This window comes from Poeciliopsis prolifica, unplaced genomic scaffold (genome assembly GCF_027474105.1).
Source record: "Poeciliopsis prolifica strain line A6 unplaced genomic scaffold, Auburn_PproV2 SCAFFOLD001, whole genome shotgun sequence".
NCBI lineage: Eukaryota > Metazoa > Chordata > Actinopteri > Cyprinodontiformes > Poeciliidae > Poeciliopsis > Poeciliopsis prolifica.
Genome location: NW_026562376.1, coordinates 6,424,254 through 6,444,453, shown reverse-complemented (window position 1 = coordinate 6,444,453; position 20,200 = coordinate 6,424,254). Strand labels below are relative to the sequence as shown.

The following is a 20,200-nucleotide window of genomic DNA, read 5'->3' as shown; positions in this document are numbered from 1 at the left end:
TCAAAACAGCATATGTTAACGTTTTAGGCCCATGGTTATAAAATAGTTTGTTTACTTGGATAGACAGGAAGTGAAAAGGGATGGAATGAAAAATTCTGATACAAAACCTGATCCTGAACCAATTCTGTTCAGTCTCACACTCTTCTTTTTTGTTGAACCCCCAAAATCGTGTTTTATTTTCTTTTTGACAAAAGTCACAAAAATCTGTCTGAGTGCTTTCAATGAAAGAATGAATGGTTGAATGACACAGAAGTACGTCACCAAAAGTTAATATTTGCTCTCTTCTCGTTATAGTACCCATTTCATTATCTTAATAGCGTTGAACTATGAAAGGCCCAGGATGCACTTCTGAAATGACAGAGCTGCATCCTTGTTTGTCATAATTCCTTTTCTGCAGTCACGTTTACATGAATGAGGTCTGGCATTGATCTTATTCCAATGTAATCACTGCACTTTACTAACCTTGTATTTCCTTGTTCACCTCCTCATGATCTTTCTTTGGAAAGAAGCTTTCCAAAGTTTTCTTTCATCTTTCTGCATGTTTCTGTGTGTTGCATTGGAATGTATAAATGTAATTTATTTTAGTCATTTCTAACCTTTCCATTCTTTCAAGTGAAAAACATGCAATGCTAAAAAAAAATCCCCAAAAGAAAATAATACAAACAACAGAAAAAAAACAATAAACAAAACACAAAATATATTATAAACAATATTTATTTAAATTCCTGTCAAAAGTAAGATCACAAAATGACTGAAAAAAATGGAAGCGGAAGCATAAACTTTTCATATCTACACATTTTCATTTGTAAAGCATCATCAAAATAAATCAAAACAGCAGAATATTGGGGCCATGGTCATAGAGTGAGCTATAATAGGAGTAACTCAGAAGTTCTCTTTAAAATAGTCCTACTTTTCAATTTAAACTTGTTATTTTCACATTGGAAGGCTATATGTTTAAAAACAAATACAAAGCTAGCTGGTATGTTCTCAAATATCCTCAGGTTTAAGCTCCTCCAAGTGCAAACAGGGCTTTGAACCACTCCCACAGCGGGACAGCTGTGAAATGAGAAAGCTCTGTAGTTATTACTCTGCTGTTGATTGAAGGAGGATGCTGTCCACTCTGAATTATCTCAAGACAGCGTGGATTACAGGCAGTACTTCAACATTTGTGTAATGATTGTTGACAATACTGTTTAACCTCCAGGACTTGTCATCGTTTCCCATAAAACAACATGCGTCAAAATGCAGCACGGCCTGAGATGACCGGAAAACTCAATACAGTGGACATCTGCTGCAGTTGTTTAATTTCAGCTGGTAGAAAATATTTTATCATATTAGTATCTTTCAAGATGAGCAATGATATATAAAAGAACAAAAGCTAAACTGTGAACTTGTGAAAGCATATGATGCTACACTCAGTTGATGTCTAATGTCTAAATCAACTTAATTCAGGTACTCCAGCAAAAACATTGACTGAAGTACAGTTTGGCTTCTTATCTTCAATAATTGCATAAAGTAGGTAAAAATTTTACACATTTTAATGGAGTTAACTAAAACATTGAATGTAAGGTTGTGTTATCCAAGCATAACCAAAGAGTTTCATCTCAATAATCCCTAAAACAACTCAGGTAATACCTACCTAATGCCAAAACTTAAAGTTTTTCTGCTGCAAAGCTCAAACAGTTTGCTTAACCCTCATTCAACATGTGAACTTCCACTTTGTGTCCAGAAGTCAACACAGGCTGCAACTCACAATGTTTAATCTAGAGATCAATTTCACATTGGGTCAACTAAACATGTTCAACAAAAGCACAAAGAGCGACACTGTAGGATGAGGTGAGAACATCTTGCATTATCAAATTTATTCTGAACGTCTTTTAAAGTTTCTACTACCATGTAAATGCTGTTTTTGTTGTTAATCGCTAAACAGAGTGAGTTAGCAAAAAGAGATATTCACATCCACAGACTGAATGGACAACACATTTCTATTAAAAGAGGTTGGAAACATAAAATATGTCTGAACACATATAGTTGCTATCAAACAGGCTGAACAGTTTGTGTCATGATATTTATGTTTGGACTTTTAATTTCAGTTATAGTAATTTCTTACATCTTGCCATAAATTATGTAATTCCTTGCATTATTCTGGGTCAGCAGTCCTTTTTAAACAATGAGAAAGAAGACTTGAGTAAGACCTGAGGAGGACCTGACACTTTCGCTTGCTACCTACAGGGGGCGATATCTGTTTTGCATGCAAGTTCTCTACCACAACAAGATCAGTCGCGCATGCGCAGCCAATGTGACCATCATACATGGAGGCTGTTTGAAATTGAGCGGTGCTGCAATTTAAAATCTTCTAAACTTTAATGTAACGTTAAATAACCAGACCTCTTTGCTCAGAACGGTCCCCATGGGTAAGTTTAACATTCTAATGTTGCTATTTGACACTTAATGTTAAACTAATGTCTGTAGGAGCGACTTACGACGGGCAACTAGCTTAAATATGTATTAACCAAATGTGAATAGTTTTTGAGGCTTAATACTGAAGGAAAGTCTACATAATATTCCTTACAAGATTCATTCATATTGAACAGGTCTGTGATTTCTGTTTATTCCTTAAGACAGCGGTGTTGATGGTCCTGAGCCGGAAGAGAATGAGAGGTCGTCCCCTGCAGCCGGGTTACGATCCCCTCAGATGGATCGTAACCCGTCGCCACCCCCGAACCAAGCTGATGGAGACCAGGGAGAAGACCTGGATGCCATCGGAGATACAGCTTACAGCAAGCACTGGCTTTTCAGCACGCTGACTCGACTCATTCAGGTAGGTGGGCTGCCGAGCTAAATCCTGTTTCTTAACCACTAAGTCTTAAGTTTAGGACCTGCAGATAAAAGGCCGACATAATCTAAGCTAAAGCTGCATCTGGAACATACAAAATAGGATTTTTCTTTCTCAGCAACAAAACTTCACCCCAAGCCAAACATCTCTTGAGTTCCCCTTTTTTGCACCCAGTTTGAAGTTATTTGGATAATCCTTTCTTTTTATGCACTGCCCCTAATTTGTTAATCTCTGTAAACTGTTTTACAGATGGTTACAGAGCATTCAGAAGAGAACTCAGAAGATCAGATGCAGCTCTCTGACGATGAGGAAGAAGATCTTTGCAGAGTTTGGGATATGGCAATGGATAAGGTGCAGTTTCTACCTTACTTGAATAGCCATATTCTGCTCCACATTAAACTAAAAAAAAATGCTTAAATGCATTTATGAAGTTAATTGTAAACATCTCAATTCATTTGTGCCTAAAATGTATACCTGTTGTAAAGATTGTGGATATTAAAATTAAATATTTATGTGGAGTTAAACTGGAGTTTGCAGATCTGCTCTCACAGCACATTTAGCTGTTGAATTTTTAGGCCTGATGTAACAGTAATCCAGCTTTAATATTTGCTGCTTATGACCCTAATGCATGCAGGACGTGGCGGGTTTCCTACAAGAATTCAAAGCTGCTGATATCCTCCTTGGAGTCATAGCCAAATCTCGCTGCCCACGTCTTACAGTGAGTGAAACACTTTTCATTCATGCCAGATTCAAGAAGGGTTGGGGGATCAATACATGTTCCTGTAATAATAGTCGTATGAACAGTGTTTTTATTTAAACTTTCTTAAATAATTAGAACAATTATGCCTGATTTTTTTTCTTTCTCTAGGAAATTTGTGTAGGAATCCTTGGGAATATTGCCTGTTTTCCTGAAACATGTGCGACTCTCAGCCAAAACGAGGATTTGGGGTGAGTAGTAACTAAGATCTCCAATAGTTGAATAAACACATTGCTCCTGCTACGTTTCTGATATCTAATGCAGCTTCCTGGTGTGACCACAGTGCTGTGCTGTTGCTTCTTCTGGGAGATACTGATCCCCCAACCCTTCTTGAAACCAGCAGGTATCATTTTAAGCTTCCCTAAATAATGAAAATCAGTGATTAAGAGAGTAACATTAAATGCTCTCATTGTGTTTGCAGACTTCTACTGACCTGCTTATCTCAAAAAGACTTCTGTTCCCTGTGGCTTCAGCGAATACGACAGCAGACATCTGTGTGCTCCAGCCTCTGTTTCATCATGAGCAGTTCTACTAACAGTACTCTACTTTCATGTTATACTTTTTATTTATTTGCTGATTACTTCTATTTGTTAAAAAAAGCAACAAAAAAAACATTTTCTTGCAGCACTTTGATTTTTGAAGTTTTTCTCTTTGACTTTACTTATTTGCTGCCTGCTTTCTAATTTGTCCTCATATGTGTTATTCAGCTGATCTGCTTGAGAAGGTGGGAGAGCTGATCGACAAACTGTTTGACCTTGATGAAGAATTAATGAAGTGCTGGATCACATCCCAGCCGAGGGAGGAGAAGGAGCGAGATGGGGATATCAGTCTGGATTTGAGCTTGTGTCTCCTTGAGGCAGCAAAGCAGCTCAGGTAGGAAAGGATTGGTATCCAAGTTTTGCAGCCGTTCCTGACCGATCCGATGCTTTTCATTGTGTTGCTAACTTTTCCATATTTGTATTTGGACAGAGAATGGTTTCACAGAAAAATATTGACTTTACCTTTTAAATATATAGAAAAAATAAAGAGGAGAGAAGCAGTGGCTGAGAAAATGCTGGCATATAATGCCTTTAGGGCAGGAAAAGACTTAAAGGTTTGGCTTGAGCAACAGCTGGACGTACTCCCGCCCAGCTGTTGGGAAGAGCTGAAAAAATGACAAACAGGATCCGATCACTACCAGACTCCAGTGGAACCTTGTAGTATTTGGGCCACAGTGATTGATACACACCTAGTGCTGTTCAGACATATGCATGCTCTGGTCATGGTCATGGATATACTGGTTCAAATGCATATTAAAATTCCTTAATTTGACAATTTGAGCTTCACTGCATGTCTTCCCCTTCTCTTTTTATCCTTCTTCACAGCCAACTACTAATAAATAAATGCCACCAGTGTTACAAAAGCTGTGTCTAAAAAAAATAAAAGCAGATTTTTATTTGTAGCATGTTAATGATTTAACTGCGCAGTAACAGACCTGTCTTTTAGCAGCTTCAAAAAGCCACGTTCATGTGAAATTCCGTTATGTTGATCTTTATATTTCCGCAGGTCTGAGAGTCCCAATGGTCTGGAGGTTTATCTTCACATCTTCCAACTTCTCACCACTGTAGAGGAGGGCATTCAGGTTTTTGGTAATGTTTCTTTAATCAGATTTCAGTCTCAAGAGGCTCAATGTTTAAATGTTAAGTTAAAAAAAGACATTACGCCATTGTTTTCCCCAGCGGCGCCTGATGGACCCGGCAAACCACTGTGGGAGTTTGTTAGTGACGTTGTGTGCGAGGACCTCTGTCAGCCAAATGATCTTCCAGTTGTCCTGCATGAGCAGAAAAGCATTTTAATTCAGGCGCTGTCTGTGCTGCAGGCTCTTTATAGATGCCAGGATCTGTGGAGCAGCAGAAACGACACAAGTAAGTTTCCAAACATCTCCACTGTTCCACCTGCTTCACCACTTTTAAGTCTTTTTGGACTTAATCCCAGATTGACTTTTACTCTTCATATAACTTCACCTTGTTTTTTAACCCCCCCCAGGTCCGTCTCTGATTGGGTCAGTCTTTCGGGTGTGCCAGCATCAAAGCGAGTCCAAAAGGGAAGATTCCAACAAAGACAATACAAATGATGACCAGCTGCAGACTCTTGCAGAGATTACCTCAGAGTTTCTAGCTGACATTTGCCTTAATATTACAAAGGTAATCTCACAGACCAATTAAATTTCTTCTTCTATTATCATAGACGTATAGCTGTATAATTGTAAATGATCTTGTGTTTCTGTACTGTTTCACTATAGGACACAGTTGCAGATTTAATAAAAAATGACGACCTGACACAGAAAACTTGTCAAGCAGCTGCAGCCTGTTTGCTTCCCAGTTTTAAGACTTCTGTAAGTTCTCACTTCAGACATATTACTATTTGAACTTTTCTTTTTTGCATTACTTAATCTTTTTTTCTTTGCTTTATTGTCTGCAGTCAGATACTGTTACAAGCATATATTAATATATCCACAACAATGTTATCAAACTGATCAAAAATGAGTTTTTAAAGTTTGATGTTTATAAAAGCCATGTGTAACGTAAACGAGTATCAGATGACACTGAAAGTCACTTTAATGTATTTGAATGGAAACATTACAGATAAGTGTAAAATTAAAATGTCAGTTTAGGCTTATTTCTAACAATTATACAGGTTTGGAGAGAGATGTCACATGGGCTTCTCACGTATCTTACATTAAGCATTTCTTGGAATAAACTTTTGTTATGCAAGATCCAAATTCAAATTAATGGAAAATTCTCTTGTACAAATAACTTTACTATGATCTAAGTGAAAGCCTTTCCTGTTTTTGCTATTTATATTGAGAGGTTTTCTTTTAGACCTGCTGTCTAATTAGTCTGACAAACTGTCCCACCATACCACCTCCTGTGGAAAATAAACATGTTATTTCCACCCTTCCTCTTTTCTTTTCTTGTACAGTTTCAGCACCTGCAGGCTGCGTTGTCAGAGGCTGATCCACAGCTGGCAGACATGATGAGGACACAGTTTCCTGTCTGAGGCTCCTGCTGATCAGTGTTCAGCTCTCATTCAGTCTCCTGCTGCTTTTTATAGCAGCTGGTATTTCCTCTCTAAATATTTGTATTTCCATGCGATAGACATTATCATTAATGGTAAACTTTATCATTTCTTTTGATAACTCTATCTATGATTTGCTTATCTTGGCAAAATTAAAGGTCTGTTCATGTTTTACAGTTTTTAATTCTTTTTTTATTAAGTTTATGTGTCCCGTTTATTGAATCATTGATGTAATGATGTGATGAAAAACAATTTATAGTAAACAGTAGGCTGATATGATTTCAATCAAAAGTATAGGACACCAAACAAACATCCTTGTTTTGTTTTTTTTGGAGGGCACGGGGGGTAATTGAGGATTTATGATGGTGGAGACTTTTATTGACACCCTTGGTAAATTTGTTTAAAATGTTTTTGCTGGAGCATAAACGTGCAGTGAAAATATTGAAAAAATCCAAACTTTTTTTGGAGCATAACTACTGAGAAGTGGGGAAAAATAAATCCAAGATGTAATAATTCTTGGATTATTTTTGCACATCGATTTTTAACTCAATCGATGTGCAACGCCTGGTGATTTCCTCTAACAATTCTTAAAAATATACATTTACACCATTAACTGTTTTTATTCTTTTTAAAACTGATCTTAAGACTAACTTTTGTAAAGGTTATTTTCTTTTCACCTATCTTTTCACAGAAACATCCATGTCTCCAAGCAGCAATCATAACAGAAATTATATTGTTGCTTTTATTGCTGTAAAATATCTATTTAACCTGACCAAACAAAGATCATCTAAGATGACATTAATGATCAGTAGAAATGTTCTTCTCCACCTTTTCATTTGCGTGTCACTAAACCTAAAAATAAATGTTATTTTATGGCCTGGTGCTCATTATTTATATTCATGTTTCAAACAATAAATGTTTCCCAGATGCATTTTATAAGTGTACATTTCCACATAAGACAAAACTGCATTGAGTCACCTTTTTTAAGCATATGAGTAATGATGCTGATGACAAGATCAAGTGTTTACCAAAGGGTGACAGTCACTTGGTAAGGATAAAAACAAAAACAACAGATGAAAGGCTTTGAGCCTGCAAACAATGAACTCATCTGGTTTCCAAATGAAGCGTTTCACCCACTCATGGAGAAGAGCCCAGCAGCCTGTGTACTTCCAGCATGCACACCAAGGCCCCTTGAATATAGCAGCTCTTTAATTAAAGCTGGGATTGATATGTAGAACACTCTTTCTAATGGAAATCCCTGGGTGGTAATGTTGGATGTGAGAACAGGATCGTCCTCTTTTTAAAGGATGGGGGGGTGCAACATCTCTCTGAACACCTCTGCTCTGACCTGTGCTGCATTCAGGTTGCAACTGTCGTCATAAGGAAGAAATGCCAAGTTAGCTAATCATGCTTGGTCTTTCACGACGGCTTGTGCCCAGTGACGGATACTCTCCTCTGTCTGCAGGCCTCGCTGCCAGGCTACTCATGTCACAGAAAATCACAGTTGAAGCCCAGATGTTTCCCGCTGCCCTGCCAAACTTCGTTGTCTGCCTGCCAGTCTTCTCAGCAGCATGATGTAATCTGACTTCATGAACAAAATGCAGCTGGGTGGTAGCTGTGTGTCCTGTGCATACAGCTTACACATCACTGGCACTGATGACTTGGATGCGTTTGATGCTAATGTGAAGTGTCATGTATGAAGTTTCTTTGTACGTCACACCCAAAGGATTCACTGTTTTGTTTAACAAACAAGAATTTTCTGTTGAATTTGATGAAAATTTAAACCGTTAGAATACACAGTGTCTCGCTAAGCTATTCATACCTGTGAACTTCACAGGCACAAACTTAATTATGTTTTAGGGACTGAGAATTATTTTTTCTTTGTTCTTCCATGCAAAATATATATATATATATATATATATATATATATATATATATATATATATATATATATATATATATATATATATATATATACATATATATATATATATATATATATATATATATATATATATATAGTATTATATATATATATAATACTGTTCATCAATATTTTAGACCAAATATCTGAAATCTTCACACTACATCTGGATTTATTCAGAAATAAATTACACAGGGACAGACTGTGAATTATTAAATATATAAAAACAATTAGTTTCAAGTCATTTTATTTCAGTATTACCAAAGAGGGATGAATATGCCTTGATTTAAGGTTTTTATTTATGCAATTTTATTATTTTTAAAATTTGTTAAAATTCATGTCTCCTTTGTGTTTATAAAATAAATATAATAAAATAAAAGTAAATTGTATTTGCATAGCACCTTTCTCAAACAGGAGTCACAAAACACTTCACAGTAAAAATTTAATGAAAGAAACATTTAAGAAATGCATCATAACACATAAGTGTCATAGCAAACCAAGGACCAGTAAGGCTAAAATGTCTAAAATGGCTAAGCTGCTAGGCAAAGTAACATTGCACCGCATATCACATACTTTGTACATATTTAGATAATTAAAATTAAACTTCCTAGCCTTTGAGTGTATTGAATAAAATCAAATAAAACAAAAAAACTAAATAAATCTGTTTTAAAACAATTTCCCATAAGATCCAGGAGCCTGTCTTGAATGGAGATAAGTTTTTACAAATGTCCTTTTCTTTGCACGTCCTGCCCTGAGCCTGTGGTGTCAGTTGTCACATGTCTCACAGGGAGGACAGGGAATACGTGTGGACTTTCACGTAGCCTCTCCTTTGATTCGGAGGACTCTCCCATTCACAAGCACCTGCATGGAGAAGGCGTGTTAACAAAGACACATGATGCTAGCGAGTGCAACCAAAGCCCAGTTCAGCTCATTTCCTGAGTTCCCCGCCCTCTGTCTCTTGTCAACAGGCTCACAATGAAACATTCGTTTTACGTAATCTCCCAAACATCACACGCTCTGACCCTTACCACTTGTAAAGACAATCCTAATATTTGAATTTGTCTCAACAGCATGCTCTACTTTTTTCTGCTGGCTTATCAGTTAGAAAATTACAATGATAAAGTGCACACCAATTAATCTGTACAAATTATGATCTATGACTCAGCAGTAATTAGTTTACAATTATCAGCATCCTTTCTAAGATGGACATTATTAAAAGTCTTTGAAAGTGACACTTATAAAATTATTATTAAGGGTCCTGCTTAAAAAAACGGACTAAGAGTTACCTCCAGAACAGTTCTCATCATGATGTAGGCACCTATAAGTATCCTTTTAGACGTGGTGTTTTTTGGGTGATGTAAACCATCATTTATCTTTCAAACATGGTGTCTAACCATGACATCTGCTGCACTCCTCCTGAGCATCGCACTAAGACGTTAGCAAGGTTGACCAATCTCCAACATGCTTTTCTTGACTGTGATTGTAGTAAAATTATGCTCTTTCTGCTGCTGGATATTGGCTACAGGGCCACTCTCTGGAATATTCAGAATTTAGAAACCGATTTGTGCAGAACAATCTAAATCTAAATACTGGCAGTTTTTAGCTGATTTCTTGGCTTTCTAAGCCATTCTGTATTTCCTGTTCTTTGTGTATGAAATGCCTGTACCCTGTTCCACTTCCTTACATGAAGCTAAGCAATAATTTGCTTTGATGTGTTTGAGGTTGTGTATTACTTTAATTGCTATATCTGGTGTGACTTTTGCCAAGAGAAAATCTAGAAATACTTTATATTTATAATAATGTTTTGTGTTATCAGCTAATAACACAAAAGGAAAAGTACTGCTTTGTAAAAATATTTTCTTTTCATTACATTTGTAATTTTTTGAACTGAAGTATATGCAATAAATGTGATAACAAAACACACTATAAAATACAGGTATAGACAAATATTTCTTATGTTAATAGCTCATTAAAATATGTTTCAGGGAGCATTTAGTTTTTTAAGTACCTGGTACATCTTTTTATACTATCTAAGGATTATTTTGAATGTTGCTGGTGTTTATAAGGTACGGTTCACCCCCTGTCCTTGTGTACACTGATGCCTTTCACCAATAGCCAGTAGCAGATGCTTCTGTTTGCTCTGCACTGACAGACTAGAGGCTAATTACAGAGGAGCATTCCAGCCACAGGAAGTGTGCACAAGCTGACTATTCACTGTTCTGATTAGTTAGTTGTGTAATCAAGGCCTGGGATTAGGTGAAGTACTGGAAAACTATTGATGTGGAAGAAACCTTAGATATTTGAAAACTTAAATACTTGTTATGGGAAAACAAAATCAGATGCCCTGAAGAAGAAGAATCTTGGCATACTGCTTTTGAAACATCCAGTTACTAAATGCTTCGATTATTTCAAAGATAAATGCATGAATAAGTATTACCCCATAACTAAAACTTTAAAATGCTATTTTTTTTAACAAAGCAATATGATAAAGCTGGACATTTCCATTAGGTTAGAATTTGTGTAACTGTTAACATAGAGAAGCTTTTTCTATTGTGTCCTCATAAATTGACATTTGTTTAATTACAGTTGTGTTAATGCCACCAGTAAGTTTCAATTAAATATCTTTAGTCATAAGTTGTAAATTTTGACTCATTGCAGTATGTATGAAAAGAGGCAGCTTTATTAAATGATCACCTTTTATTAAACATATTCCAAATGCTCAGTGAGAAGCAGCTCACTTTTTGGCTTTATTAACTCTAATGCTTACTACCGTAGCAGAGATTAGCCAGGGAGTTGTCGAGCGGTCTGATGATCAGACACTGTGAGTAAATCTGTCTGATTGGAGTGAACAGAACTGGGACAGATCGGCCAGACTGAAGCTTTAACACACACAGACACACACATGTGAGGTTTGGTCTGTTCCAAACCTCACACATGAGCCTTGGTTTTAATGATGCTGAATTTTAAAATGTCTTTATTTCTTCTATTGAGCTTTTTAAAATCAACGTTTGGCTTGAGGGCTACGTTGTGTTGCAGCAGTGACATGAAGGAAAGATTACTGATATGGTTTGATGCCATAGTCTCAGCAGGAGCTGAATGAAGTGCGTATTAAATCTGTAATTAATTTCAGTAATAATCCCTGCTAGAATCTTCATTACAATATCAATGTCTACAAAATTATAATTTCAAAAATCTGCTTGGAGTCAATATTTGGTCAGATTTTGTGATTCCATGAGCGTTTATTGTGGAAAACAAGAGTAGTGAGGAAAATGTCATATTGCAATATTGCTAACTTCATACTTCAGAATCCTAATTGCAACTTGGAGAACAAAAACAGTGACTCTGTATGTATGTGGTATTTTTTCAATGCACTCTACAAGTCAATTAATACGTTTATTTTGCTAAATGTTTTGTACCATGGAGTGGACAGGTGTTCTTTGAATAAATTTACACTGTTAAATAATCACTAATGGCTGTATCCTTATCTCAAGCGGCACCATTGCCTTTCATCTTTATAATTACCATCAGCATCCCCACATCCTGATGCTGCTACCACTATGTTTCATGGTTGGAATAACGTTTATGGTTGATATGCAGTGTTTTCTGTCACACATAGCATTTCGAATATTGGTCAAAAAGTTACATTTTGGTTAAATTTGGCCGCATGATCTTTTCCCACACGTTCGCTGAACTGAACACTGATTGTGGTAAGCTGCAAATGAGATTTATTTTGGTTTGATTTCAGTAATGGTTTTCTTCTTGGCACGCTTCCCTAAAGCCCAGAATTGTAGTTATCATGTCAGAAGATTCTCATTGCCTCGATATTCCATCCATCTATTTTTTTCTCCTACTTGCAATCCAAATCACATCACCGAGGTTACAGGTCCAGGGGGGAAACCTGACATCCTGAGATCTAATCCAGACGCTCGAACAACCAGAGAAGATCAAAGACATGAGCAGAGCGTCTGCATCAGAGAAGTCACATCTGTGAAAATGTAGCAATAAGTGAGGTTGATGGAGCTTTACCCTGTGACTGAAGTTAATGAAAACCACAACTCATTAGTGCATCCTGAACCCAATCAGCTCTCCCTGGGCTTTGTCCTTACAAGATTTCTAATAACTACTATTACAACGATATAGTCCATCATTTAGTTTTGTATTTGTATAACTGAACTTACGAAGTGTATAATAGTTGCATGATTCTGTTATATGTTAGTTTGATCCTCAACATCTCTTGATAAAAGTCAAGTGGAGATAATTAAGTTTGAACATGTTTCTCATTAAAAGCCAGCAATCTAAATTCATTCAAAATTTACAAAAGATCAACATTATTATTGCTACGAAAGCCATAAACATCTCACAGGACGTTGTTCAGTCTATTGCACGAAGTCTATGGAATCAAATAAAACCAAAGTCGAGCTTTTTGGCCTGCATGTAAAAATTAAGTGTGGATAAATAAATAATGATGAGTATTTTCCCGAATAAAATGAAACATGCTGCTATGCTTTTCTTTAGCAGGGACAGGGAAGCTGATCAGATCTGATTCAGAGACAGATGGAAATACAGAGCAATACTGTAAGAAAGAAAGACTGACACAGGGTGCAGCAGACATTGAACTGAGGAAGAGATTCATCTCCCAGCACAACAACATACAGCCTGAGCTTCAGTGGACTGATTTAGGTCCAATCATATTATTGTGTTGTAATGGCCCAGTCAAGTAATCGGTTTACTCACACTTCTATATGGTCTAAACATTATGTCAACATCACAACAAATTATATAATAGGTGTTGATATGCTTATGAGAAGAACAAAATGAATTTCTCTTGCGGGTTCAGTTCTAGGGGACGGGGGGAAGTACCCTTGAATGCCTCCTGGGTTGTGTAAAGCATCGGCTCATATCACGGGTGACACAGAGCAGACCCACCTGATACAAAACTGTATGCAAATCATCCACATGTATCAGTGCATGAGAGCTGTGACCCAGCAAGAAACTAAAAGTGCCTTTGTCCTGTGTGTAAGGTGACTAAAGCTTAGAGAACAAGAATTGTTATCTGTTGAAAGTAATTAGATCTTATACGCTCATTGATCCGTCATCTCGATCCTGCCGGCCAAAGCCACTGAGACCCTTTTTCACTAATTGTGTTGACCTCATTATAAAAGAGTGTTAAAGAGAAGAAAACAGGCAGATTATGTTTACGTGCACCAGAGGCCAGGAGAGCTTACAGAGCAGTGGGGGAAATTTTCTAAAGAGGGGTCTGTTTGCATCACTTGAAGAAAGTCAGGCGGGCTACATTTAAATCCTCTTACAACCAGAGGTTTTCTAAGGGATCAACAAACGGCATTTTAAATCCTTTCTGTGAAAATGAAGCAGTTTGAGCACAAAAATAAATTACAGATGCAATTTGTCGTGTTTCATTTTCAATATTAAAGTAAGCCAAACACCAGTGAATTCAGAAATAAATAAAAAATGCTTCCTTATCTCACAATAACACTGTACTTTCATGTCCACTGCAGGACAATTGAAACACAAACTCTAACTTGTATTCTTTCATTTCATCCTTGAGGTAAAATTTATATTCATGACTGATCTTTCTGAAGTCGTTTCAGACCTTTGGATGGAAGAAAAGACATTTTTCCCCCCAATGACGTGGGAGGCGCTGCTCTTTTTCCATTTGCTGCCGTGGGGCAGATTATTGCCCCCACCTGCCACTCCGTGTGGTTAAATAGCAAAGTCCGCTGCTTCCCGGGGTTAAAGAACCCCCCCTTAAAAAAGAAGGCGTAGGCTAATTTAGGTAATTTACTTGCGTAAAAACTAGATAAAAGCCCTTAATAAACCGGAGCGCTTCAACATGTACTCGAATAAGGTGGAAGGGCCACGCAGAGGACGGTCGTTTGACTCTATGAACATTGGCTTTGAGGAAAAACTGCTCAACAATGAGGTAAGAAAGAAGACGTGCTATGCAATTAATGATGCAATTTTAAAATGCAGCAGTGTTGATTCTTTGACATGTTTTCCGGTGGGACATTGATGCACGCACTGAAACCATGAGATATTTTCAAAATAACTTTTACTTTAAGGAATCAACCTTTGGACAGCTGTAAAGCGATTTGTTTTAATCTTTTACTTTCCCCCACAGCGCAGATCAATTTAAGCCGTTTTTGTACTGAAATTTACGCCAAGGTTTAAGCGGGTTAAATGCATGCAAGAAATCACGGCAGATTGATAGAAAAGCAGAGAAATGTGCCGCTATTTACCTTCAGTATTCAATGTCCGCACGTGGAAAAGACACGTTTCACATTAAGAACTGTATTGTGACGCGCATGTGCGCTTGTGTAGCAGCAGTGTCTTATAAATCCAAGCATACAAAGTTTTTATTTTTTACTTTCTTTACAGAAATAGCTACTCTTCTTTCTGAGTGGTGTCAAAAAACGTGATGAAAACACATTTGAAGCACGAGTAATGTAATTAATCTTTATTTATGTTTCAGCAACTTGTAATCTTGATTAGCAAAAATGTCAACAAAATGTTTATGTTTAAGCTATATATATATATTATTTTTCCCTTAGCAGTTTCATCTCACTTCCCAGTTTTCAGACGGGATGATTTAAAAAGCGTTTGATGAGCTTTCAACATGCAGGGTGCTAATAATAGGCTTCCCCGCTCTCTAAATGAGATTGCTGTAAGGCGATTCTTTGAGACAGAGACAAGTTCATCCTCGTTAAACCGAGACGCAAAGAGTTGACCCCTGTCCAGCGTCCTGATCCAGTCTCCCATGCACTAATGCTTTGTGGGACGATAAGAACCAGGGTGCACGGAAAACGGCTCTGCCGCGCCTTTCAAACCATGAACGAGGGAAGAAACATGGTAGGAAGAGATCAAGTGAGGTCGTTTTTACTTTTTTCTTGCAGCTGATCTCCACCTGTAATCTTACTGCAAAAAAAATCCACATGAGAAACATCACATTTTTTGCAAGTAATTTTATTTTCGAATCGCATCGTAACTGCCTTTGAATGTCAATTAAACAACGCTCCAGTCGATTAAATTAGATTAGTTTTGCGGTGCCGTCTCGGAACGATCTGACAGGATTATGTGAATTTTCCCCTGGCGTGTGCAGCCACGCGTCAACGTGAGAGCGCTGTCCAACGTGCTGAAACGGACAGCGGCGCCGCTCAGCCCAAACTGAATCCTGTCAGTTTGCGGCTCACTTCGGTGTGGATCTCTAAGAACAACATATTCGTGCTTCAAAGTATTTACCTTTCAATGCGTCCAGCTTTGACTCTGACTTCTTCTGGTGCGAGTGACTCACGCACTAGAGACAAGATGTTCGAAGGATTTTTCGGATCGCTCGATGCTCTTAAGTGATTAGAAGTTGTCCATTCGCGTCATTACGCGCGCTAAGCTTTGGTTCGAGCGTAACACGCGTTTTTCGTGAACATAGATTCAAGAGCTTACCAATCTTTGGTTTTGATCCACAGATAAACAAGTCAAGCTTCACAAAAATCGAAGAAAACACAGAGAAGAAGAATTCATCCGAGAAAGGGAGAGCAACGATCATCTTCTCCCTGAAAAATGAAGTGGGAGGACTTGTGAAGGCTCTCAAACTCTTCCAAGTACGAGCGAATTTATTTTAAATATTTCAATTTTTTCAATTTAGATTACCTTTTGAATAGTGAGTGTGTTATGCATCAGTTGCATCAGTTGAATCAGCATGACATGCGTTTGTTTTTTTTTTACTGTTTCTTGCAGGAAAACCATGTCAACCTCATACACATTGAGTCCAGAAAATCCAAAAGGCGCAACTCTGAGTTTGAAATTTTTGTGGACTGCGACAGCAACCACGAACAACTGAACGAAATCATCCATCTGCTTCGGAAGCATGTGAATGTGGTGGACATGGACCCTCCAGATAACTCCTGTCTGCTTGAAGAAGGTAAAGACAGGAGCAAAGATCTAAATTGTGACAGGGTTTTGGGGTTTTTTAAAATCAGTTTCAAGTGCATTAGAAATGAATTCTACAACATCCTCCCAAATTCTTTTCAGATATGTACGATGTACCTTGGTTTCCAAAGAAAATATCTGACTTGGACAAGTGTGCTAATCGTGTCCTGATGTATGGATCTGAGCTGGATGCCGACCATCCGGTAAAGTATCAGACTACTGAATGGTTTTCAAGAGGTAAACCCTCCCAAATAAGGCACATTCTTATAAAGCAATTCTTCTCATTTCCAGGGTTTTAAGGACAATGTCTACCGCAAAAGACGGAAGTATTTTGCTGATCTTGCTATGACCTACAGACAGTGAGTTTCTATGTATTCAAACAGCTATTTTAAATATATATACCTTTCCCAGAACTTTGAGGGTAACACCTGTTAGGTAAACCTAGCAGGTTTACCTAACAGGTACTTTCATTAAACTTTCCAACTACTTTCACAGAACTAAGAGGTTGGTTTCCAAAACTTACAAAGTACTTTCATTAGATTTTCAGGGAAGATGTTGGCTATTTTATATGACTTTATCAGGTTCTTTCAAATAACTGAGACAAGGCACTTCCCTGGAACTCTCATGGAATTTATTGTTTAATTTTCTGGAATTTAATGGACAATTTCAAGGAATTTTGAGCTTATTTACAATTTTCATTTAGTTACGCTTCTTATAAAATTAAAGCTTGCACTTTCACAAAGTTTTGTATTTACTTTCCAGTTTCTTTACAATATTTCTGGAAAGCATCTTTACTGTTTGAGCAAAGCAAACAGTAAAAATTAACTATGAATTCCCTAAAAGGCATCAACAAAGCTTATGGTACAGATTGGTGGGTGGGTGGGAAGTTTTTGGAAAGCCATATCAAAGTTCACAGAAATCATGTGCAACATTAGGCAGCATTCTGTTCTTCTACCATTAATACCTACATAATTTTGTGTCTTTCTCCAGTGGGGATCCCATTCCTCATATTGAGTTCACAGAGGAGGAAGTGAAGACTTGGGGCGTTGTGTACAGGGAGCTGAACAAGTTGTACCCCACCCACGCCTGCCGGGAATACTTGAAGAATCTGCCACTGCTGTCCAAATACTGTGAATGTCGGGAGGACAACATCCCTCAGCTGGAGGATGTCTCCCGCTTCCTCAAAGGTAATTTTCATCAAACCATCTTCAATCAAACCTTAATGCTTCATTATTTACATATGTAGTCACAAGCATTTAATTAAATCATCTTTTCCAGAACGAACTGGATTCACCATCAGACCTGTGGCAGGTTACCTGTCCCCACGGGACTTCCTCGCTGGTTTGGCCTTCCGGGTTTTCCACTGTACCCAGTATGTGCGGCACAGCTCTGACCCCTTGTATACGCCAGAACCGTGAGTAGACTTATCTGTTTCCTTTGAAAATAAATTGTTATTGCAATAGGGATATTTATTCTCTTATTGTCCATCATACAGGGACACATGCCATGAACTGCTGGGACACGTTCCGCTGCTAGCAGAACCCAGCTTCGCCCAGTTCTCTCAGGAGATTGGTCTTGCTTCGCTCGGAGCCTCAGATGATTCTGTTCAGAAACTGGCCACAGTGAGTTTCTCGTTTTCAGCCGAACCTTATTTAATGTTCTTTGATAAATGTTGCCAACTCTTATATATATTTGTCTATGTTTCAGTGCTACTTTTTCACAGTGGAGTTTGGCCTATGCAAACAAGAAGGGCAGCTGCGAGCATATGGAGCGGGCCTGCTGTCATCAATCAGTGAGCTTAAGGTAGGAAACATTACGTCAAGATCATAAGGAGTGCAACCTAATTCAAAAACTTATTTCTGACATCATTTGTTTGGAAAAGGTTTCAAATTTAACATAATTACAACATACATACAGTATTGTCCATTTGACGGTCTACGTTTGATAAACACAATGAAAAGACATTTTTATGGAACACAATGGTCCAAATGCAAGCATTAACATAATTTCAAGCATTTTCATCACATTCTTCTTTTTCTTACAGCATGCGCTCTCTGGAAATGCAAGGATAATGCCTTTTGACCCCAAAGTAACGAGCAAGCAGGAATGCATCATCACAACATTTCAGGATGTTTACTTTGTGTCAGACAGTTTTGAGGAAGCCAAAGTCAAGATGAGGTTTGTTCATTTGATCTTTTTTTTTTTTTTTTTATAATATTGCATCATACTGAGGATAAAAATTATCTTGGCATCTTTGCATATATCTAAGCACGCAATTTTTTTTTCAGGGAGTTTGCCAAGACCATTAAGCGTCCCTTCACAGTTCGATATAACCCCTATACTCAGAGCGTAGACGTGCTGAAAGACACTCCCAGCATCAACAGTGTGGTCGAGGAGCTCCGGCACGAGCTTGATATCGTGGGTGACGCTCTCAGCAGGCTCAACAAGCAGCTGGGCGTCTGACTGAATGCTGTTCAACTGAAGTTAGCCATCTCCGGCTCATCCACACTCACCATGTGACACCCAGCGCTGCTGTAGCAATGTCTGCTTATGTTTTTGTGACTAAAATGAATGTGCATCACTTTATGGATAGATTCTCAGTTGTTCTCACTGCATGGTGTATTACTAAAACTATTTACAGGCGAATTAGATACTCGTGTTTCACTTTTAAAGTCAGTAAGTTCTACAAACCCAAAGAGCTGCTTTATCTGACGCACCAGTTTTGCTTTCATTGTGTTGAAATCTGTATCGCAAACACTCAATGTACTTTCTTTTTTTTTTTTTTTCAAACATTTCCTGTTGTTAAAAAAAACACTTAAATGGATTCTTCCTTTTCAGTTTACTCTGATGTTGTGTGATTGTTGATTTTTTGAATTTTTTTTTTCTGGAGAGATAATCTGTATCTTGTTTTTGTTATTTTGCTCTCTTTGTCCTCCTCTGTTCTGTGTGCTGTTTGAAGGAAATTATGAAAGATAAAACTTTAACTCACCAGTGTTATAAGAATGCTTTCATGATTGATTATAACAGATTGACCTGTGCACGCAGCTTGTTTTACAGTAATGACTTTGAATACTTCTTCCAAATGTGACTACAGTTGTCATAGTCTGGAAATCCAAACATTATTTTTCTACTGTAAAGAATTATAGTGAATAGGTGTAGGCTGTGTATAAAACTGAAAAAAACCCTCAATAAAAAGTTGGATTGTGTCTTAAAATGCTTTTTTTATTATTATTGAAATCCAATGCTGCAGACATATTTATTCTTTAAACAGCATTAAAGTTAAATAAAGCAAAACCTAATTGAATCTATTGTTTCCTCACCCATCCTCATGATCAGTTTTCAGGAGATCCCCAAGGAATAAAATCAAATAATTATGGGACAGTTTTGTTTCTCAGTCTTTGTAAGATTTTTTCTCCGGTCCAGTAATACCTCAACTATCAAAATCCTTCCTAAATCCTATCAGATTATTTAACTGATAAAATTATTCTCATAATCTACAACCACAAGCAATAATATCTAGGTCCCCATGTTAAGTATTGCTGAATTAACAATGTAACTTAAAAAAAATTACAGCTCACATTTCAATAATAAGTGTATCTAAACATAAATATAGAAAAATAGAAACTCTTAATCATAGATAAAGGGAACATTTGAACGCCTTATTTGTATATTCCCCGGCTGCAGT

General features: G+C 37.4%; 2 protein-coding genes across 3 annotated transcripts; both read left to right on the top strand.

Annotated features, from left to right (window-relative positions):
* Window positions 1-2,298: 2,298 nt before the first annotated feature.
* Window positions 2,299-6,829, top strand: saal1 (serum amyloid A-like 1). The gene is made up of 13 exons (XM_055047474.1): window positions 2,299-2,414; window positions 2,622-2,821; window positions 3,086-3,187; window positions 3,471-3,554; window positions 3,705-3,784; window positions 3,877-3,936; window positions 4,015-4,130; window positions 4,301-4,466; window positions 5,139-5,221; window positions 5,312-5,497; window positions 5,619-5,776; window positions 5,875-5,967; window positions 6,555-6,829. Exons 1-13 carry the CDS (start codon window positions 2,411-2,413, stop codon window positions 6,630-6,632), a joined length of 1,410 nt encoding a protein of 469 aa, XP_054903449.1. The 5' UTR covers window positions 2,299-2,410; the 3' UTR covers window positions 6,633-6,829.
* Window positions 6,830-14,347: 7,518 nt separating this feature from the next.
* tph1a (tryptophan hydroxylase 1 (tryptophan 5-monooxygenase) a) lies at window positions 14,348-19,723 on the top strand. 2 transcript variants are annotated; one of them, XM_055047274.1, is made up of 11 exons: window positions 14,348-14,515; window positions 16,053-16,187; window positions 16,324-16,507; window positions 16,618-16,718; window positions 16,807-16,874; window positions 17,506-17,702; window positions 17,794-17,929; window positions 18,011-18,137; window positions 18,223-18,318; window positions 18,560-18,693; window positions 18,804-19,723. In XM_055047274.1, exons 1-11 carry the CDS (start codon window positions 14,426-14,428, stop codon window positions 18,976-18,978), a joined length of 1,443 nt encoding a protein of 480 aa, XP_054903249.1. In that variant the 5' UTR covers window positions 14,348-14,425; the 3' UTR covers window positions 18,979-19,723. The 2 variants fall into 2 exon arrangements, with proteins under 2 accessions (XP_054903249.1, XP_054903329.1); XM_055047354.1 differs by lacking the exon at window positions 14,348-14,515 and adding an exon at window positions 15,324-15,441.
* Window positions 19,724-20,200: the final 477 nt, after the last annotated feature.

Excerpts from the sequence above, each read along its gene's own strand:
- saal1 (XM_055047474.1), top strand. Across the intron at positions 4,131-4,300 it reads CATGAGCAGTTCTACTAACA|CTGATCTGCTTGAGAAGGTG; the intron begins GTACTCTACTTT and ends TGTGTTATTCAG. Across the intron at positions 5,498-5,618 it reads GAGCAGCAGAAACGACACAA|GTCCGTCTCTGATTGGGTCA; the intron begins GTAAGTTTCCAA and ends AACCCCCCCCAG.
- tph1a (XM_055047274.1), top strand. The coding sequence starts at position 14,426 with ATGTACTCGAATAAGGTGGAAGGGCCACGCAGAGGACGGTCGTTTGAC. Across the intron at positions 16,508-16,617 it reads CTCCTGTCTGCTTGAAGAAG|ATATGTACGATGTACCTTGG; the intron begins GTAAAGACAGGA and ends AATTCTTTTCAG. Across the intron at positions 17,930-18,010 it reads CCCTTGTATACGCCAGAACC|GGACACATGCCATGAACTGC; the intron begins GTGAGTAGACTT and ends TCCATCATACAG.